At 46.2% G+C, this 22739-nt stretch overlaps 1 protein-coding gene across 1 annotated transcript in view; it reads left to right on the forward strand.

Moving 5' to 3' along the window:
* LOC112069503 (RNA binding protein fox-1 homolog 3-like) overlaps positions 1 to 22739 on the forward strand; it is a 188597-nt gene that overhangs the window by 150464 nt on the left and 15394 nt on the right. Inside the window, 8 exon segments of the mRNA XM_024136846.2 lie at positions 3414 to 3467; positions 5558 to 5577; positions 5579 to 5648; positions 6457 to 6517; positions 6626 to 6679; positions 14951 to 15083; positions 16229 to 16268; positions 20972 to 21030. Coding sequence (XP_023992614.2) covers positions 3414 to 3467; positions 5558 to 5577; positions 5579 to 5648; positions 6457 to 6517; positions 6626 to 6679; positions 14951 to 15083; positions 16229 to 16268; positions 20972 to 21030 — 491 coding nt within the window.

Below are 22739 nucleotides of genomic sequence, written 5' to 3' on the forward strand. Positions count from 1 at the left end.
TCATCAATCCCAGGACCCAGCCACCGACTGCCCGGAAAGCCACTGTTAAATTTGCATCACATATCCATAAGCTGCACACACACGTCGGCCAGGCACACAAAGCCTCCGAGCTAATTACTGAGGCAATTTGGATTCCACAGGACCTGCTCCAGAGCTGGAAACAATAAACCCAACAATCAGACAGCACAGGAAGGAGAGAGAGAGAAGAGAGAGAGAGAGAGAGAGAGAGAGAGAGAGAGAGAGAGAGAGAGAGAGAGAGAGAGAGAAGAGAGAGAGAGAGAGAGAGAGAGACAGCAGCCGTGTTGTCCAGTAATTTATTACGCCGTAGCCGGGCTCTCCTGTAATTAATATCATCAGTTTGACGTCGTCTCCATAACGATGAAAATTAACGCCTGTAGCTTATAATGACCTAAATTAGCGTGCAACATTCAAATTAGATTTTTGGCAATGCTCCCGATCAGATCCATTATAATTATATACTTTTTTTGTTGTGTATTTTTAAGGACTGTGTTGAAATGCGAGACAGAGAGGTTACACTTTCGGGAAAAGAGAGTACACCTTGTTATTGGAGCAGGATGAACGATCTCTTCTTTGTTGTGGGCAGAGCTGGTTGCTGGTTGGGAGAGGAGATATCCTGTCTGTGCTGTATTAACGTGCCGGCTCAGCTCCGGCTCCACCCCTGGATATGGCCTCCACAATGACCCTGTGTCTGTGTGTGTGATCAGTGGTGTGCAGCCCCATCCCTCTGGCTCTAATGGCTGCCCTGCCGCCAGGGGCTCAATACACCATTACCGTTACACACGAGCAGAGCCCGCAGACATACAGGCAGGCAGAGGAGAGCGAAAGGGAAAGGCAGCGGTGAGATGGTACATGTGTCAATGGTGGAGCAGTGGAACCCAGCGCAGCGCAGCCAAACCCAGCCCTGCTGCCAAGCCCCCAGGACCTCCATCTGCTCCCACACGTTGTGAAGAGCCCCTCTCTCCAGCTCTCCAGTGACGTGCACACTTAGCAGGGACCCCCATCAGCCACCAGCAGAGAGCTAAAACAGAGACTAGCTAGCACCTGCTAACAGAGACTCTAGCTAGCCCCTAAACAAGGAGGGATGGTTTGAGAGTTACCCTACCCCTCCGTAGGGGTTAAGGGTGCGGAGGATGACCCYCTGAGTCACTAACGAGGCGCAGAATGAAGCCTCATTAAGGCGACTGCTGCAGACCTTAATCAGTGATTAGAAAAGTGTGATATTTCAGAGAGCGGGCGATTAGAGGAGTGAAAGGAAAGCACTCCAAGCTAGCGCTAGCTCGGGTAGCGCGGCGCACCATGCTGTGCTGCTTGAGGGCGTCCTCCTCATTCTGCTCCTGGGTTCTTCAACAGTACTCCTCCTCGGTGCTTGACGAGGGCTCTCAGTGAACAAACATCTCTGGGCAATCAGACCTCTGGCCCCCATGCTTTCACACTGAGCTCCAGTCTATCTCACCAGCCACTACTCTGCTACTCTCAGACAGTAGCAGCACTCGTCACTACTATACCATGCTGTATTATGCTAATGATAGCTAGCCTCCTCACAGCATTCAGGTGTTTTAGCGTAGCAGAAGCAGGGATACATACGGTGCCCTATCCGTGGTTGGTAGCTCTGCATTACAGTTGATCACAGTGTAGAAATGCATTTCAGATAGGAAGTGGAGCGAATGAGCGAGGCCTCATAAAAAAGTGTTCTCGAGGTAGGAATATTAAATAGCGCCTATGATTTTTCCCCAACGGATGCTTTTTCTCATTCCCTTATTGATATGTTGATTGTTTACTATGGCTGATCTGGGGGTGAGGAAGGAAGGAGGTGTCGTCAGTCCCCCAGCTCTCTCTTTGTCTCCTGACACCCCTCCAATTGATGCCATTGTTTATTGGCTTTGGTGCTGATGCAGCTGTTTGCGCTGAGCTGGGGCGTAGAGGGCTGTAGGGAGGGAGGAGAGTGTGGGAGCGGAGCGGCTGAGATCCCCAGTGCCATGTGGGAATCCACTAAGATGACTTCCCCAGAAACTAATTAATCGACGCCACAAGCCCATTACTCTTGGTTAAAACAATTAGCATCTGCACATTGCATGGGGAAGCATTGTCATCTCATGCGAAGAGGGGCATCACACTGGGATGTAAAATGCCTCTGTGTGTGATGGAGCCGGGTACGGTAAAGCGCTACAATTGGAATCAATAGAGCTGAGCACCATACGAGGCAGATGTGGAGAGGGGGCCTATGTAGAATTGAAATCCCAGATGAACACGATGTACTTGAGTTTGTGGCCTGGGCTGGGCCGCCCCTGGCGTTGYCTGTTGGGAAGGTCATAAATAACTCCAACTTTTTTTCTCAGGCGTTGTGGGGGTCAGCACTTGACCCTGGGGGATGAAGGATGTCATATGTGTTTTACCAGCCCATAAACCCAGCTCCTCCACCAGACCCACTTCCCTCATCACTCTCATCACTCTCCTATGGCCGGAGCAGGCAGATAATAGCCGGTTCTTCCTAACCCCTATTAGTGGCTCAGTCAAACGATCCATCCATTTCCATTGAGCGCCAACCACATGGAAGGCCTATTTCTTCCCTGTTGTGCCCAAATGAAGGCGATGCGGACCGCTTGACAGGGTAATTACTTTTAATGAAATAATACGGCCATTGTAGACAGCAATTAAAAGTGGCTCTCACTCCACTCATTAGTGGGAACTTGCGATTGGCTTTCATTCCTCTGTTTTTCTAATGATCCGAAGTCGAGCCTGTTAAAAGGCTTGAGCACGTTAACCCCTTGGGACCATCCTTGAGTCCTGTTCACTGAGAAAACAAACACACTCACACCAACAAAGAGCGAGAAAAGGAGAGGAGAAAAGAGAGAGAAAATGGCAGGTACCTGTGTAGATAGAAGAACAGCTCAGCCACCTGTTTGTTGGGCAGGCAGAAGCCTGCTGGTCTGTCTCTCTTTATGTCAAAGCCTAGTTAACTCTCTTTCTCTCTATCGGTTATCTCTCTCTATCGGTTATCTCTCTGTCTCTATCAGTTATCTCTCTCTATCGGTTCAGGGATTTGAGAAAAGGAGTTTTCCTCAGGAGCTGCTTCACATCATAACACAACCTTACAAACAACCACCTTGCCATATGTTGATGTAGCTTTTCTCTGTGTGAAACATCTTTGTTACTCTAACTCTACTGTGTTTACAATGTTTGTTTTAACAGTTTTTTACATCATTGATTTCATGACATAGAAATAACACAGATAAAACAGTAACTTTATTTTGCAAAAAAAAAATAATTGATAAATCACAATATAATTTGAAATCATTGCATAACAATTGTAACATTTTGGCATGGCAACAATAACCGTTTTCTTACTCTTTTCATAACTAATCTCTCCTCTCTTGTCTCCTTTCTCGCCACAGCAATTTGGAAAGATTCTAGATGTGGAGATTATCTTTAATGAGCGAGGATCCAAGGTAAGTGAACTAGAACCCCAGCTGCTTCATACCATGTACTTCTTCTGTTTAGTAATGATGGCATTAGTGCCGTGTGTACATTGGCTCAGACTACTGCTCTCTGCCTGGTCCTGGAGAGCTGGAGAACTGCGTCAGACATTCACTCCTCTCTCGCTGCTCCTTGGTTGTTGTTCTAGCTTTGTGCTCCAGTTGGGGAATCATTACCCCTCATCATCAATCAATCAATCTGTGATTGAGCTGTTTCAAAATGCACTTAATCCAGTACTGTAGCTCTCTGGACCAGGAATACAGACCTCTAGTTAGAGACTAATAGTCAACCCAGATCAAATATCAAGTGCTATAGCAAATATAGAACATCACCGCCAAAACTGACTCAGTGTCTATACATGTACAGTAAGCTATACCATGTCCTATATAACATCCTCTGGTGTAAACAGCACAGTGCTGGTCATCCACTGTTTATGTAATCGTCTGTGCCAAGCTCAGAGCATTCCATTCATAAATTAGACAGCCTCCTCTAGCTGGGTGTTCAACCATGAATGGGATCGATTCCCACTCTTACCTGGTAGTTTGGGGTCTGTATAAGGTATGCAGCCAGCCTCCATCTAGAACCTATACTCTGCTCCAACTCAGCCCCCACAGCCAGACAAAGATAGAGCACCGGATAAAGCTGCCTCCTCTGCTGTAACAAGCATTTATTGTTTGTGCCCTACAAAGCCATTACCCATGATGCCTCTCTCCTGCACCCTGCGCTATATAATGAACCTAGCAGGCCATTAATAAACAATCTATTTTCTATGAAGCTTTGGCAATTTGCATTCAATATGTTTGTCTCCTTTGAAAAATGGTGGCTCCACTCTCCCTCCGTGTAAGCTAATTATTTGTGCATGATAAAAAAAGATAGAGGGGCCAACCATAGTCGGGCAAAATGTCCAAAGGATTAATTTTGCCCTCAATTCCTTTTGAATTTATTCTTTATCTCCCTCTCCCCAAGGACAGCTACCGTGTATTTATGCCAGGAATAGGAGCTCGGAGATCCTGTGTATGCATACAAGATCACAATGCTCTCCATCTCTCACATGTATTATATATCTTCAAGCAATTATCAGCCTGGCCGTGGCTCCCTCTCCCTCCCATCCCTCTATATGTATATATAGAAACCAAAGGACTGGGACTTGTTGGGCCAGCATATCTGAAGGCTGTGATGGATCTCAGGCCCAGTCTCCCAGTCCCCATAACTCAAGCTGGTGACAAAGCCTCAGGGGAGGGGGCACGTGGGGGTGGAAGATGGGGGATGGGAGGAGGGTATTTTGGTGTGAGTTTAAAGGCGACATCCCCATTGTAAAGCCAGTGTTTTTTCTTTCACCTCCTTAGAGGTAGCATGTGATTTATAATGTACATATGTTGTTGGTGATATGTATAGCTCCCTTTATTACCAACCAATACCTTGATAGTATGGGAAATGCCCATCACATTTTAGACACAGCTAATACAATGATGAATACTAATATAATGATATGTCTAAGAAAAAGAGACAACATATGGCTTCATTAATTGCTACAGTGCGTACTTTGGCTATTGTAATGGATTAGAAATGGTTGATGATGGAATTAAACTAAATTGCTTGAAGAATTTATGAATATTCCTTCCTTGCTCAACTTCATCTCATTCCAATGGGGGTTGTTTTTCAAAGGCTACTGTTGAAGTCTTCACAATAATGATTAGACTATAATGTTGCGTAACAGAGTGTAATGCCTGCGATGCTCAGAGACATTCTCCAGAGGTGGTTGTGGTGTTTAATTGGGTAAAACAGACAGGTTTGTTAGTGTGTGTGAGCTGTCATCCTTATCTCTCCTTGGATCTCTCTTTGCTGTTCCTGAGTCTCACTAACAACCACACAATTAATAACACCGCTTATATACATCTCTACTTCCTGCGCTCACCTGTCCTCTCCTTCTTCTCTCCCTCTCCTCTTCTTCTCCTTCTCTCCTCCTCTCTAATCCCCCTCCTACCCTATCTTTTACCCACCCTGTCTACCTTCCTGTCCCTGTCTGTCTTACTGCCTGGTGACACACGTGGCTCTCTCTTAGGGCTTTGGTGTTGTAACTTTAAACGAGCACAGATGCCGACCGTGCGCGGGAGAAACTAAACGGTACAATCGTAGAGGGACGCAAAATAGAGGTGCTTTTCCTTATTTCCTGTTTCTTCTTCTTCTTCTTCTACCTCCTGCCTGCTGACCTCTCCCATGCCTCTGCTCTCACCTTTGCCCACAAGAGACCTGCACATAAGCATGTGCCCTGCTGTGTGTGTGTGTGTGCGTGCAGCGTGCATGCATAATGGATGTGTCGGAAGCACTCAGTGGAACTAGGAATCCATACATGTCAAGATGGACGTGGCAAGTTGTTCATCATTATGACTGGAGAGGGAATGCATGCTCTATCATCCCATAAGAACCTCACTGTCACGTCTGGATAAAGAAGACCTGTCTACTTACCTACCAACACACCCTGTTGACATCATTTGTTCTTGACCATTTTTTGTGTTTTTTTTCTTAATTTTGGTCTTGTTTACTGTAAATGAAGGCCCCTATTCAGTCATTCCCATCAGGTCAATATGGAGGAAATCTAAGGGGTYTGTCTTTTTGTTTTTCTTTTGAATCCATTTGTTTATCCAACCAATTACMTGTGTTGCTTTTGGCTTTTTCTMTTTCATATCCGTAGGTAATTGGTGCATGCTTTCCCACTTGCTACAGTAATTGAATMATCTCAAAAGAAAATGTAAATGAGGAATAAATTCATGTAAAGGTGATTCAAGGCCATTGTCTCCTCTGGCTATTTTAACCTCYCCAGTCTTGTGAACCTCTATGGTAATTTGCATAATTCTGGCACATTTGACTGAATTTGTGTGGTACTTCTCTGCCAGTCATTTGGTCTGCCTTTTGGAAGGGTATGTTATAACTGTGTCACCATTTTGTTTTTTGGGGGAACAGGTGAATAATGCAACAGCAAGAGTGATGACAAACAAAAAAGTTGCCAACCCGTACACAAATGGTAAGATCTGCCTMTTGTCTAAGCTACAACTTTGTTCAGATACTGTACATGAAGGACAATATTTACTAGTTTGGGCTTCTCTCCCTCTCTCTCTCTCTCCCTCCATAGGCTGGAAGCTGAACCCTGTGGTGGGAGCTGTCTATGGTCCTGAACTGTATGCTGGTAGGAGATCCTTCTCTACTACACTCCTCTAGCCTATCACCAATCTASCTCTATTACACTCCTCTAGCCTATCACCAATCTAGCTCTATTACACTCCTCTAGTCTATCACCAATCTAGCTCTACCACACTCCTCTAGTCTAGCACCACTCTAACTCTACTACACTCCTCTAGTCTAGCACCACTCTAACTCTACTACACTCCTCTAGTCTAGCACCACTCTAAATTACTTACACTCCTTAGTCATAGGCTACCAGACTCTAACCTCTACTACACTCCTCTAGTCTAGCACCACTCTTAACCTCTACTACAACTCCTCTAGTCTAGCACCACTCTAACTTACTACACTCTCTAGTCTAGCACCAACTCTAACTCTACTACACTCCTCTAGTCTGCACACTCTAACTCTACTACACATCCTCTAGTCTAGCACCACTCTAACTCTACTACACTCTTCTAGTCTAGCACACTCTAAACTCTACTTACACTCCTCTAGTCTAGCAACCACTCTAACTCTACTACACTCCTCTAATAGTCTAGCACCACTCTAACTCCACTACACTCTCTAGTCTGCACCACTCTAACTCTACCTTACACTCCCTCTAGTTCTAGCACCTCTAACTCTCATACACTCCTCTATCTAGCACCACTCTAACTCCACACACTCCTCTAGTCTAGCACCACTTTAACTCCACTACACTCCTCTAGTCTAGCACCACTCTAACTCTACTACACTCCTCTAGTCTAGCACCATCTAACTCTGACTAACACTCCTCTATCTAGCACCACTTTAACTCTACTACACTCCTCTAGTCTAGCACCATTCTAACTCACTACACTCCTCTAGTCTAGCACCACTCTAACTCTACTACACTCCCTAGTCTAGCACCACCTAACTCCACTACACTCCTCTAGTCTAGCACCACTTTAACTCTACTACACTCCTCAGTCTAGCACCACTCTAACTCTACTACACTCCTCTAGTCTAGCACCACTCTATCTACTACACTCTCTTAGTCTAGCACCACTCTAACTCTACTACATCCTCTATCTAGCACCACTCTATTCTACTACACTCCTCTAGTCTAGCACCACTTTAACTCTACTACACTCCTCTAGTCTAGCACCACTCTAACTCTACTACACTCCTCTAGTCTAGCACCACTTTAACTCTACTACACTCCTCTAGTCTAGCACCACTCTATCTACTACACTCCTCTAGTCTAGCACCATCTAACTCTTACTCTCCTCTAGTCTAGCACCAATCTAACTCCACTACACTCCTCTAGTCTAGCACCACTCTAACTCACTACACTCCTCTAGTCTAGCACCACTTTAACTCTACTACACTCCTCTAGTCTAGCACCATTCTAACTCTACTACACTCCTCTAGTCTAGCACCACTCTAACTCCACTACACTCCTCTAGTCTAGCACCACTTTAACTCACTACACTCCTTAGTCTAGCCCACTCTAACTCACTACACTCCTCTAGTCTAGCACCACTCTAACTCTACTACACTCCTCTAGTCTAGCACCATCTAACTCTACTACACTCCTCTAGTCTAGCACACTTAACTCTACTACACTCCTATCTAACATCATCTACTGCACCTCTAGTCTAGCACCACTCTAACTCCACTACACTCCTCTAGTCTAGCACCACTCTAACTCTACTACACTCCACTAGTCTAGCACCACTCTAACTCACTAACTCCTCTAGTCTAGCACCACTTTAACTCTACTACACTCCTCCAGTCTAGCACCACTCTAACTCTACTACACTCCTCTAGTCTAGCACCACTCTAGTATCTACTACACTCATCTTAGTCTAGCACCACTCTAACTCTACTACATCCTCTATTCTAGCACCACTCTAGTCTACTACACTCATCTAGTCTAGCACCACTTTAACTCTACTACACTCCTCTAGTCTAGCACCAATCTAACTCTACTACACTCCTCTAGTCTAGCACCACTCTAACTCTACTACACTCCTCTAGTCTAGCACCACTCTATCTCTACACTCCTCTAGTCTAGCACCAATCAACTCTACCTCTCCTCTAGTCTAGCACCAATCTAACTCCACTACACTCCTCTAGTCTAGCACCACTCTAAATCACTACACTCCTCTAGTCTAGCACCACTCTAACTCTACTACACTCCTCTAGTTCAGCACCCATCTAACTCCCTACACTCCTCTAGTCTAGCACCACTCTAACTCCACTACACTCCTCTAGTCTAGCACCACTTCTAACTCTACTACACTCCTCTAGTCTAGCACCAATCTAACTCTACTACACTCCTTAGTCTAGCACCACTCTAACTCTACTACACTCCTCTAGTCTAGCACCACTCTAACTCTACTACACTCCTCTAGTCTAGCACCACTCGAACTCTACTACACTCCTCTAGTCTAGCACCACTCTAACTCTACTCACCTCCTCTAGTCTAGCACCACTCTAACTCTACTACACTCTCTAGTCTAGCACCACTCTAACTACTACACTCCTCTAGTCTAGCACCACTCTAACTCTACTACACTCCTCTAGTCTAGCACCACTCTAACTCTACTACACTCCTCTAGTCTAGCACCACTCTAACTACTACACTCCTCTAGTCTAGCACCACTTTAACTCTACTACACTCTCTAGTCTAGCACCATTCTAACTCTACTACACTCCTCTAGTCTAGCAACACTCTAACTCCACTACACTCCTCTAGTCTAGCACCACTCTAACTCTACTACCATCCTCTATCTAGCACACTCTATTACTACACTCTCTAGTCTAGCACCACTTTAACTCTACTACACTCCTCTAGTCTAGCACCATCTAACTCTACTACACTCCTCTAGTCTAGCACCACTTTAACTCTACTACACTCCTCTAGTCTAGCACCACTCTATCTACTACACTCCTTAGTCTAGCACCAATCTAACTCTACTCCTCTAGTCTTAGCACCATCTAACTCTACTACACTCCTCTAGTCTAGCACCACTCTAACTCTCACTACACTCCTCTAGTCTAGCACCATTCTAACTCTACTACACTCCTCTAGTCTAGCACCCATCTAACTCCACTACACTCCTCTAGTCTAGCACCACTCTAACTCTACTACACTCCTCTAGTCTAGCACCATCTCTAACTCTACTACACTCCTCTAGTCTAGCACCATCTAACTCTACTACACTCCTCTAGTCTAGCACCACTCTAACTCCACTACACTCCTCTAGTCTAGCACCACTCAACTCTACTACACTCCTCTAGTCTAGCACCACTCTAACTCTACTACACTCCTCTAGTCTAGCACCACTCTAACTCTACTACACTCCTCTAGTCTAGCACACTCTAACTCACTACACTCTCTAGTCTAGCACCACTCTAACTCCACTACACTCCTCTAGTCTAGCCACTCTACTCTACTACACTCTAGCAGTGTTTCTATCACACAGACCCAATTCACATCTACCCACTGGTTTTATTAGAATCTGGCTCAGTCTCAACCTGCTTCTAACACACAATTCTCTTAGATCAAAGTGGATCTGGAATAGAATTGTGGGCCAGATAAGAAGTGGATGATCCAAGCCCACAAGAGAGAGTGGAGGCAGCCTGAGCAATTGTTTGTGGGGTGTGCACTGTAAAGCCGGAAAAAATATTTTAAGACCAAAGCCGCCCCAGCAACTGTTATCAGATTGGGGAGGCTGTGCCGTGGATGGATTTGCCAAGTGCGCCAGATTGACTTTTACAGAGCTAACCGAATAAGGAGATTGAGTGAGCGATATTGTTGGCACCTTCCCTGTGGAAGGCTGGTATTCCTCATGGTCAGGGTAATGGAGGGATGGGACAAGCTCAGTGGGTTTTCCCTATCTCTCTCCCTCTACATGCCACTTTTATTGCTGTATGTTATATGAACCCTTTGCATTTTTATGAGGGGAAATGGTACTATTTCATTTGGAAGAAGTGCTGAGCACATCGCGCCACTTTAGCTTTCCTTTCTGCTCATTAGACTAAAATCTGTTCATTTCCCCGGACAGCTTTACGGCAACCTCTAAATAACTGTCCATGACAGAAAGCAGTCATCTATCATTTTTAATTTCATCTTCCAGACCCCCTCACCCTCCTCCGCAACCCCCTCACCCTCCTCCCACCGCTCCCCCGGTTCCAACGCCATCTTCCCTTTGACAATTACACCCCCCGCCCACACACACACACACAACCATTCCTTTCCAATACACACACACAAACACACAAAGACACTCCTCATGAAATTCTCAGATGCATTCAAAATCATGCAGATCACATACAAATTAATACAAGATATGTTATATATATTCATAATTTTTTCATAGATTCTCACATTCCTAACAGACATATTCTGACCTATGCAGCACACACACACACAAAACACACACACAACACACACCACACACAACACCCCACACACACATGCACCACAACAACAAACCACTCACACACAGGACACACACACACACGGATACACACACATACAAGCACACTAGCCCAAATCATGTAATAAATCAGAGGAATGTGGACCACCATTCCAGGCAGAGGGGAAGCAGTGATTTATTGGCTGCTAATTTTTCAAGACGTCTTGACATAGCACTGAAGTTTGCCAAGCCTAAACGACAACATATGCTTGCCAGCTGGGGTGATGGGAAACATAAATAAGAGATACATTTCTGTAACAAAAAACCTAACCAGGAGCCAACAGGTCAGCCTTAAAAACAGCTGACCATGTTTTGGATCATTTTGTTATGGCTCCGAATGAAGAAAATCGTTTTAGTGGTTCCATCCATGGAGTTATTCTTGAATAATCATGACTCATTTAATATACTTTGGGTGGGATGAAATGGGATGTAAAGGTGATTAATCACTGTTTATCAGTCCTCATTTCTGTGCGGGAGATCATGTGAAATTGGGAGCCATAAAATCGTGGCGTGGTGACAGCGCACTCCGTCTCCATTCGTCCTGGCGCTACAGGTTTATTGTCCTCAAAACCCATTCAGGAGAATGACGGATGAGAGCTTCACGCAGGCTCCCCGCTCTTAACCTCTTGCAGGGTACACTGGCTCCTCCTACTGATGGAGGCTGCGTGGCGGTGACTGGGGTAGTGGCGGCGCCAGCCTGCTGGGTGTTACCCCCGGACCCGTGTCCTCGCTGCCTCCTGCCTCCTCTCCCCTGCAACCCAAACCTTCCCTGGAGCCCTCAGTAAGGGGGCTGTGGAGGGGGTCCTGTGAACAGCAGGCGCATTAGGTTCCCACTCAAATGGACTGGGGGTGGGGGATGTTAGGGCAGAGACAGTTAGCATTGTCTGTATGGATATTTTCATAGAGAGACATTTTCAGGGAGAAATGTATATTACTATGAAAATATGAATATTATGTAATACCTCAACCCATGAATGATGGTAGGATGTATTTCAATGGTGTATTTCCTAGTCTTTTCTATAGCATGGTGTGTCAATTTCAGGACCATGGACAGCTACCAAGCAGCTCTGCCTGCCTACACGAATCAGGGAATCCATTTCAAACAAGCACTGTACGAGTCAGAGAGCCCCCTTCTTCTCTCTCTGCTACTAATTCCTAAGGGGATAGAAGGAGATGAGTAGAGCTCTTGATGTTTTCACTTCCAGAGGTGAAGTTTGGTGTGGACCGTCTGAAAGCCACCAGCTGAGTAAATGACAGAATAGAAAGGCTAATTGTCATCTTAATATATCTGGACAGATCCTCTCATTGTTGAGGGGATAATTAAGCTCCTGTGGCTTGATTAGATTAAGCTATTTTGGGTCCCCAGTGCTTAGATTAAGTGCTCATTCCACAGATTTAKTTGAGCAGGACGCATTAAAGAGATSAACATTGTGAAAAWTGTGGTGTTTTTTTACAAGGSTGGTTTTGACCCCATCATTTKCACAGAGCAGGATTAGGAGAGGTTAGGTCCGACTGGCTGGCTTGCTGTGTAAAGGTATTGAGCTCCCCTCAACTTGACACATTTGACATATGAGGTGCGGTGTGACCCTGTCGCCCTCCAGCACATTACTCCGGTTTTCCCCCAGCCATCCATCCTCTCTCTCAGAAAGGTGTTTGACTTTGGTGGCTAGACCAGGTTTGTGCTCCCATACGCCGCTGTAGCTGTTGTTGCTTTTCATGGGTTTACCAAAGTGTGACAACAGCTTTTGATTTATGGGTTATTATTGAAGCAGTGTAGCCTATCGCCAACTCATTATGAGTTTACATTCACATATATCATAGCACGCAGATTGAATCCAACACCCCCCCCCCATACATAAAAGAAGGAAATAGAAGATTTGGAGCCCCAAAAATGCTAGCGATTTGTACAAGGGAGAAAAAAAACACCCTTGAAAATATGAAAGAGGATTGTTTTTGCCCTTTAGCAGCTGAGCCTATATGTCAGACTCCCAAAAAGAGACTCATTTAAATGTCAAGGTCAGCATTATAAATCACCAAAGCGAAAGGGCCACCTTGTGATTCTTACCAGTCTATTGGTGCTGCGTCGGCAGCAAACAAAGTGCCCCGGCTGCTCGGGGGGGAAATAGGGGCGTTTCCCGCCCAAATGAGATGCAGGCGTTGAATATGTGTGGAGCCCCTAATTGAGGGAGATGTTAGTGGCGTCAGACATTAAACCTGGCTGTTCGTGGTTTTAAAAGCACCACTAATCTGTCTCACTGTCAGCAGGGTTGCTGGTGTGTACCTTTCATTAGGACGCTTCCCAATCCCATTCACCTGCAGGGTTAACACTACATTACACTACATACAGCCAGCCGTAATGGCCATTGTCCTCCAGGCGAAATCCTATACCAGTCCATAGGAGTGCTTCTATACGAGGTATCATATAACTCCATTGCAGACTTACTGTAAAATCACTAGGTGTGATTCCACTGTGTCTAGTTTTGTTCCTGTGAGTCCATTGGAAGATCATTTGATAGTGTTATGAATGTGTTGTATGTCTGATCTCCTGCTYCTCCCTATATACCCCCCACCCCTCCTCCTTTTCATACACATTTACACCCCAGCCTCACTGCAAAAATGAATTCWTCACAGACTGGAGGCCTGTGATGAATTCACCCAAAACATGTCACGGTAATGAATGAATCAGTCCAGGGGAGATGAGGAGGATGAAGAATAATAGAAGTGATGGGGTAGCAGTGTTGTGATGGACTGGAGGAGGAGAGGAGAGGGGGAGACTAGGGCAAGAGCAGAAGGAGCCTTTAACGCGCAGTACCAGGAGAAGAGCGAGAAGAGATGTGTTTTATGCAGCGCTTGCAGTTCGTAATCAGACAGTGACTGGACTGATTGAAGGTTAAGGAGAGATCTGGGATCTCCCAGCCAGAAGGCTTGTCCTCTAATCTGTAACCATAGAACTTATAATGCTGACCCTGGCAACCTCCCCCAACACCACACCCATCACATTGCTGTTAAGCGCTGCTGGAGGACAAGCGTGGGCGTATAGTGGGAGGAGTCCACAGATGGTTGGATGTGGGTCAGCCGGTTTGGGACTCATGGTCCTCGCCATCTCCACGCCATCTGCTCCGTGCGTCCCTCTCAGGCTGCACTATCCAAGCTCCATCTGCTCCGGTTGCTCCCCCAGGCCTGCACATCAGCCCATCTGCTCCTGCTCCCCCAGGGCCTGCACATCCAGCCCATCTGCTCCGTGCTCCCCCAGGCGCCTGCACATCCAGCCCATCTGCTCCGTGCTCCCCCAGGCGCTGCACATCCAGCCCAATTCCTGCTCCGTTGCTCCCCCAGGGCCTGCACATCCAGCATGGCTGCACAGCAACCTTCACCTCCCGCCTGTCTTCGTCTTGACTACAGCACCACACAACACTGCTCCTTACCTACCTACAAAACCTAGAACAACCTTCCCCCTCAGCTAGCATTACTGTTGCCTCAACCAGGTGAAAGCCCGGTGTGGAAATGTGGATTCATCCATACCAGGCGTGTTTCAAGGCTAGCCCTGGGTGGCGAGGGAGGCGGTGGCAGCGCGCATCAGGAAGGATGCGTACAGAAACTGTGGATCCTTGCTGAGTACGGCACAAAGCAGTGTTGGGAAGGGAGAGATGCTCGATGAGGCACACCCAGAAAAGATTCATCTAGTTTCCTTGTCTTTCCCTAATGTATTCTGTCATAGGAGAAACCACTGCCACATGTCTTTATGTAATGTGTTCTGTCAGTAAGGTAAGCAATGCCAACATTCCATCTCTCTAAAGTCCTCCCTCCTATGTGTTTCTCCACAGTAACAGGTTTCCCTTACCCGGCCACAGGGGCTACGGTGGCCTATAGGGGTGCCCACTTGCGAGGCCGGGGGCGGGCTGTGTACAACACCTTCCGCACAGCACCTCCACCACCACCTATTCCAGCCTATGGAGCGTGAGTATCTGTGGACCTGTAGTACACTATACTGACAACATCAACAATCAACAATTAGAACAGTTTTACTCTCAAATGTTTGGTTGCTGCGTTTGCAAACAATGTGTTTAATGTGTTATTTCATTTGTGTGCAATTGTGCATGAGTGCAGCATGTGTATGTCTGTCTGTCTATCTGTTTGTGTGTGTGTGTGTGTACATGTATATGTGTGTTCCAAAGGATGAATACCAAGGCCATAGGGAGCTATAGAAAGCAGGGATAGCATGTTACTGGGCAGGTCTCACTGGACTGTGATGATCTCCTGGTTGATGTGAAGCATTCAGCCTCACACTCCTCTCTTATATCTGCACACTGCCTGCCTTGCTGGCTGCCTGCCTGGGTGTCTAGGTGTCTGGGTGGCAATGGGAGAGGAGAGGTCTAGCTAACCGTAGGCCTAGCCTGGTTGCCTGGCTATCTGTGATTAGATCAGGGCCTGTCTGTGGCGATGAGTGGAGAGTAGAGGGGAAGAGAGGGGACGGGAGGGGAGGGCTCCAGTGATGAAGACGGGTCCTAGGACTCTGGGTTCCCTACACCTCCCACCCACTCTGGGGTTCTACGTTCCCCTCCCCTCCTCTCCTCTCCACTCCTCTCCCAACTCCTTGCTTCTCCTTTCTTCTCCCCACCTCCTCTCCCCACCTCCTCTCCTCTCCCCACCTCCTCTCCTGACTTCCCAGTGATTTATATGTTAGCATCATGTGACCGAGCTCCTTCCCTGCTGAGCTCCCTCTTTTCATCCCTCCTTCCCTTTCTCTTCCTCCTCCTCTCCATCGTAGCCTCCTGACAACACTGCAGTGACTGGAAATACATTTTTTTTTTTTTTACCAGAGCAGAACATTTCATGGGAATTGTGAAATGGCTGCATTTCCCCCCTTAATATGTCATTCATTATTTGTGGTGCGCAGCAGCCGGTAAGAGCTGACCCTGTAGACGTGCAGAGCCACTTCCWTCACTCTTGTTTTCCACCATGCAGATGTCTGCTTGACTTGCTCTCATTGGAAATAGGCTAGGTTCTAAACATCAGTGTGCTGATCCAATCTGTCTGCATATAAAACCGCCCAGAACCCAGATGAACTAAGGCGTCTCCGCCATTGCTCTCTCATTTCACAGAGTGGTGTACCAGGATGGCTTCTACGGAGCAGAAATCTATGTAAGTAACCGTGTCTGCCTTTCTCTCTCTGTCAGCATGAAACAGAAGTAAAGCACGACAAAAGCAGCCAGCCCTGGAGACTAAACACCATCTTCCACCCCCAGCGTTCCCCTCCTTGCTCCAGCTCCGCTGTCGATAGGCATCTCTGCATGCGCTGCAAGAAAGCCCGACAACAAGAATTTAGAGAACCCCCTCCAGCTCCTCCCTCCTCGCCCGCTCTCTCCTATTGATGTCAGACTTTGGCAAACAACCAGACCCAGCTCATGTACCGCGCTGTAAGTCAATCGCGTCATCTCCCTCTAAAATGGCTTTTGGAGGTGGCTTGTTTCCGCCCTATATCTGTACCTGTCTCTGTGTGTGTGTGTGTGTGTGTGTGTGTGTGTGTGTGTGTGTGTGTGTGTGTGTGTGTGTGGTGTGTGTGTGTGTGTGTGTGTGTGTGTGGTGTGTGTGTGTGTGTGTGTGTGTGTGTGTGTGTGTGTGTGTGTGTGTGTTTTTGTGAGCATGCATGCCTGCCTGTCTGGGTGGGGACAACCCTCTCTTTCTGTCTGGCCAGGGGGCCTGCGTGGAGCCTTAGTGGGACAGCATGGGGCCTTAGTGGGCCTGTGTGGGGCCTTAGTGGCCCTGTGTGGGGCCTTAGTGGGTCTGTGTGCCTCCAAGCCATCACGGTGTGAGAGATAAGAGGAGCGGAGGAAGATAAAGGGATTAAGCTTCCCTCTGGGGCTGTTCATGCAGGCAGGGGCCACAGYACACACAGCGTCAGGCCGGCCCCAGTGCACGCTGCCCTTCACAGAGAAAAGCGGGACGCTGTGGAGATAATGCTGAAATGACCAGGCTGCCCCAGTTTGACAGCAGTCCAAGCGTTTGGCGGGGATGTTATTTGTCATTTGAATCTGTAGTTTTTTTGTTCCTCTCTGTCCTCTGCAATAGGGAGATGACAGCAGACGCAGACAACAGTGCTACTGATTGCCTCTTACTTTAACCCTGTCTGCATACGAGCAAAGGGCCGGTGTCTGGGAACAAAAGTGCTGGACTCCACAATGATATATGGCTCAAACACAGCCCCATGTCGTAGCACTGTTTGTGAGTGGCTGTTAGCGACACCAGCGGAGTGAACAGTGTAGAGGAAAAGTGGCTTAATGCGGTCCTGTCGGCCCTGGGTGTTTGGCCTCCCTCCCTCCCTCCTCTCCTCACCTCCAGCTAAGCCCTGGGTCTCAGTGCCCTCTGACCAGTCCTGGGGTATCTCGCCCCATCGCTCAAGCCGTCAGCCTTTCCCCCTGTGCTTTACTGCCATTAGTTTTGGCAGTGGCCACTGCACGGACACTGAAYGGCTTCAGACTGCCGGAGTGCGCCCAGAGGTCTCCTGTGACAACAACAGCAAGTCCCACAAGCCTCTCTGTCCTCCACTATCATTCAGAAGACAGTAGCCATGTCTGTCACTGTCATGACCTAGTCAAATTCCATTCATTTCAACAGTCCTGAAGCACTTGCCATTAAAAAGAGCATCCAGGATGATACCACAACAWGAGACCCTGCTTCGCAGGGAGTATATTAGGAATGGATGTATTCATATTCATACACACAGTCAGGCACACACGTGACGTGCACACGCATGCACACACACTGGGGCGAGACACAATAACAAATGTGTTGCACTGTTRTGGGCAGGATTTGACATGTGTGCAAGTGATTTATTGTGGCTGTGTGTTGTTGGGTTTTGTTGCTGTAATCAGCAGCACTGTCCCAGGGCATGGCCATCCCACAGGAACTCCTCTGCCTGGTCTTAGCCATGACTTCCTGTCTCCATGGGCAGGGAGGATGACTCAAATACAGYTCCTGGCCCATCTGCCCTCTGACCTGATTCCCCAAAGAGCCCTGGCCACAGTCTTTAGACGTTCCATCTCCACGGTAGTGTAGCTCGCCTTTGGACTAATAGAAACATGTATTATTAACAGCCACCTATTAGTGCTGAGCGATTAACTGAAATGTTGGTTATTTTTTCCCCTTTTTATTTCTGTGAGCTCAATGCACACTTTGCGCAGTTTCTCTATAGATTAATCAGATCAAGCCCGAACTGTGCGGTGTAGGAGGGAGTTGTAGTTTCCAACAGGCCAATATTCTACATAGTTTAGCGCAGAAAACGTGGGTAATTAACTACCGGTACTTGTGGGTGCACTGAGAGGGACTAGAAGAGACAGAAGACGTGCGATCGAGAAGGGAGAGAGCAGTTGCTTCGGGAGGTATCTCTACCTGAAAATACATGATCTAAGTGATTGATATTTGGTATTCAGCAGTCGTAAAAGTATGCCTTGTTTACTTTGAGGAACTATTAAACAGTGATTTTGTCAGACGAGCCAATAAATGACTGATTGGAATGAAATAGAAAAGTTATACAAATAAAACAAATGTAATATACACAACAACTAAAATATATTATTCAAGTAAAGTCATGTGAATAAAACATGAATAAGTGGTAAGCAGTTACTACCATCATGGGACTTTATTCATTGTTTTATTCTGTGTTGTTACACACATTCAACCCACACAATAAATAGTGCATTAATGTAAAAAAAAATATCATCGAAAACCATGATTATTTTTTTAATATCAAACCGAAACCGAACCGACCTCAAAAAGCACTCTCAGCACTACCACCTATATACCCACCGTAGGATATAGGATATGGAGATGGGCCAATTGCTCCATTGGTGCTAATAGAAAAACAGTAGGTGAACAGCTTAAGTTCTTCAGCTTGGAGTAATGACTGCTCTCCCCAATGAAGTTTTAATTCCTTCTCCCACTCTGGCAAATTAATACACAGGTCCTGACTTCCCAAACACTAAGCCCCTGTTACAGTGCCTTCAGAAAGTATTCATACCCCTTKACTTATTCCATATTTTGTTGTGTTACAGCCTGAATTCAAAATGGATTAAATATTTTTTTAAATCCCCATAATGACAAAGTGAAAACATGTTTTTAGAAATGTTTGCTAATTTATTGAAAATGAAATATAGAAATATCTATTTACATAAGTATTCACACATGTTCGAATCACCTTTGGTCTTCTGAGTCGCTAAGTCTCTAAGAGCTTTGCACATCTGGATTGTACAATATTTGCACATAATTACTTTTAACATGACTCAAGATCTGTCAAGTTGGTTGTTGACCATTGATAGACAGCCATTTTCAAGTCTTGCCATAGATTTTCAAGCTGATTTAAGTCAAAACTGTATCTGGGCCACTCAGGAACATTCAATGTCATCTTGGTAAGCAACTTTTAGGTTATTGTCCTGCTGAAAGGTGAATTTGTCTGCCAGTGTCTGTTGCAAAGCAGACTGAACCAGGTTTTCCTCGAGAATTTTGACTGTGCTTTGCTCAATTCCGTTTATTTTTATCTTAAAAACAAGCATGCCCATAACATGATGCAGCCACCACCATGCTTGAAAATATGAGGAGAGGTACTCAGTGATGTGTTGTGTTGGATTTGCCCCAAACTTAACGCTTTGAATTCAGGATATAAAGTTAATTTCTTTACTTACATTTTTCTTTTTACTTTAGTGCCTTATTGCAAACAGGATACATGTTTTTGAATATTTTTATTCTGTACAGGCTTCCTTCTTTTCACTCTGTCAATTAGGTTAGTATTATGGATTAACTACAATGTTGTTGATCCATCCGCAGTTTCTCCTGTCACAGCCATTAAACTCAAAACTGTTGGCATCGTGGTGAAATCCCTGAGAGGCTACCTTCCTCTCCGGTAACTGAGTTCTGAAGGATGCCTGTATCTTTGTAGTGACTGGGTGTGTTGATACACCATCCATAGTGTAATTAATAACTTCACCATGCTCAAAGGGTTATTCAATGCCTGCTTTTTTGTGTYTACCAATCTACCAATATGTGCCCTTCTTTGCAAGGCATTGSAAAACATTTTTACTCCTGAATTTATTTAGGCTTGCCATAACAATGGGGTTGAATTCTTATTGACTCAAGACATTTCAGCTTTTTCTTTGTTATTAAATTGTAAACATTTCTAAACTTCCACTTTGACATCATGGGGTATTGTTTGTAGGCCAGTGACACAACATCTCAATTCAATCCATGTTAAATTCAGGCTGTAACACATCAACATGTGGAAAAAGTCAAGGGGTGTGAATACTTTCTGAAGGCACTGTGCGTCTTGGTTTGCTCCTGTGCAACACAGTACGTGTAAAGAAAAAGGGGTCTCTTCAATAATGCAGCAGGCCATTGCTGCTTCCCCATTCTGAATGTGGGATGAATTTGGGGAGCGTTAACACACCACTGTTCTGTTCTTTCTCATGTGGACCATGTTGTGCACCTACTGTCACGCACTGTGCCACAGAGGGAACGCATGGCTCTCCTCCCCAGTCTCACTGGGGATCATTCATTCTCCGCTGCCTCAGCTACCAAATATTAAACAGCTCCCTCTGGCTGTGTTCTGGGCGTCTTGCACCTTGCGTTGCCTCAGTGCATACTCTTCCATTTAAAGAAATTAGACTTTATGAATGGTTTCATATGAATACTTGAAAAAGGAATAGAATATGCAGTTTTGAAATGTTCCCAACAATGGACAATATTTCAAACCCGATGTTGGATATTTTAGTAAATGCTTGCTATTATTTGTTTGAGAATACTGGTAATATACATGCTGCTGTGGGTGGTTGTCTAACTGTCTGAGTGTCCAACAGGGGGGCTACGCTGCGTACAGATACGCCCAGCCCACCACCGCTGCTGCCTACAGTGACAGGTGAGTGCATTCCACCTGCTGCATRAAATAAAACAACTAATATTACTTGAAAGACCATTAAAAGACCATTGATATTGTGATGGATTAAATTAGAAGTTGTGACAAGGTCTGACAAGTGACTTCAACCTTTCYCCACTCTCCAAAGTATCTCCCACATAGAAGGGTGAAGATTAACTCTCTCTGGAGTTGTGACCCTCCCTCAGATTGAACTGTCCATTAGGAGATCCACTATGGCCTCAGGCTAAAGCACACAAAAAAGTAACCTTGTTCGACAAGATGATCTATCCCATGCCTCTCTGCCTTTGACGGGCGAGAGGGCATATCAACTGTATTTATGAATGGCCTGCGGTCTGCGGGAGGAAGGGAGAGAGGGAGAGAGGGATGGATGGGCAGGGACTCTATCACTTCTGACTGATGTCATTCGGGTTCAGGTGTGCTCCGTTTGAGGAGGCGTGGCTGATTCATTCGGGCCTTCAAAGCCGCTGTCAGGCTGGATGTGGGCTGGTTTGGGAATCTAATCTGGGAGGGATTGAGCATGTCACTTGTGATAACGTACACCCTGCCTGAGAGCCTGAAGATCATATCGATAATGTAAGATTTATCTGGCCTCGCCGCACTGCGAATTATGAGCAGCCGTGCTCGGAGGGAGCAGAAATTGGACAGCGGCTTTTTCCTCTGGGAGTGATTTAATTCCTGTTTCTCTTGCCTATATTTTCCTCCTGAGATTTAATGTAATTCGCCCRAGTTGTTTGTTTTGCTTTGTTTTGCTTCCCTTGTCTGTTTGTTTCTTTTTGAATAAGCGGTCATGCCCATTGGATCAATAGGGGTTTGTCTCAGCAATACCTTATCAGACTTACCAGCGGAGCAATCAGCCAATCATGAAAGGAGGTCACAGGGATCATAAGAGGCTTGTAAAATCCCCATAAAATATGAAACATTCATTTTTCAAAATGCTTKTGCCCACAGGCCTGCTTTGTATTACTGAGGCCCTGTCAGGGGCCAATCAGCGTAGTGAAGCCGCGTGACGTACGTTCTGAGGGGCCGTTTGACCTCGAGGTGGTTAGCAATGCCACTGGTGAGAGCCCATTTTGTAGATAGATTAGCCTTAGTGGGCCTCTGGGGTTTGGTGCTCACAGTAGATAAGAGTATCACAGAGACCACCCCTGACCATGTCATGGTACAGCCCATCCTCTCCCCCTGGAGCCTTCTCATCCAGCTCCTTCCCCCTCCATGTCCTGCTCACTGACCTTGATGAGTGAGAAGTGGAGTAGTTGCGTAATGAGAATAGTGCTGCTGAGTTGCGTGTGTGTGTCTGATACCCTCAGTCTGCATTAAACCAGAGAAAATCCCCACACATCAAGGCAAAGGTCGGCAAAGATACAGGATGATAGATAAGTGTGTAGTGGGAGCGACGATGTAGGTGAGATGTAGAGGATCCTAGAGTGGTGTGTGTAGTGTAGTGAAGACACGCCCCACCCCCACACACAACCTGTGTGTGTGCTGCTGTGTGCTTGTGATGTGCTGATGTGTACTGATGGACCTCTCGTGGGGTGTGTGTGTGTGTGTGTGTGTGTGGTGTTGTGTGTGTGTGTGTGTTGTGTGTGGTGCGTGCCCTGGTTAACCAGAGCGTGGCAGTAAACCTAGGGAGCAATATCCTCTGGTGCAATACACATCCCAGAAAACGGTGCAACCCCCCAGCCCCTGTGACC

Source organism: Salvelinus sp. IW2-2015, unplaced genomic scaffold (genome assembly GCF_002910315.2).
Source record: "Salvelinus sp. IW2-2015 unplaced genomic scaffold, ASM291031v2 Un_scaffold1031, whole genome shotgun sequence".
Lineage (NCBI taxonomy): Eukaryota > Metazoa > Chordata > Actinopteri > Salmoniformes > Salmonidae > Salvelinus > Salvelinus sp. IW2-2015.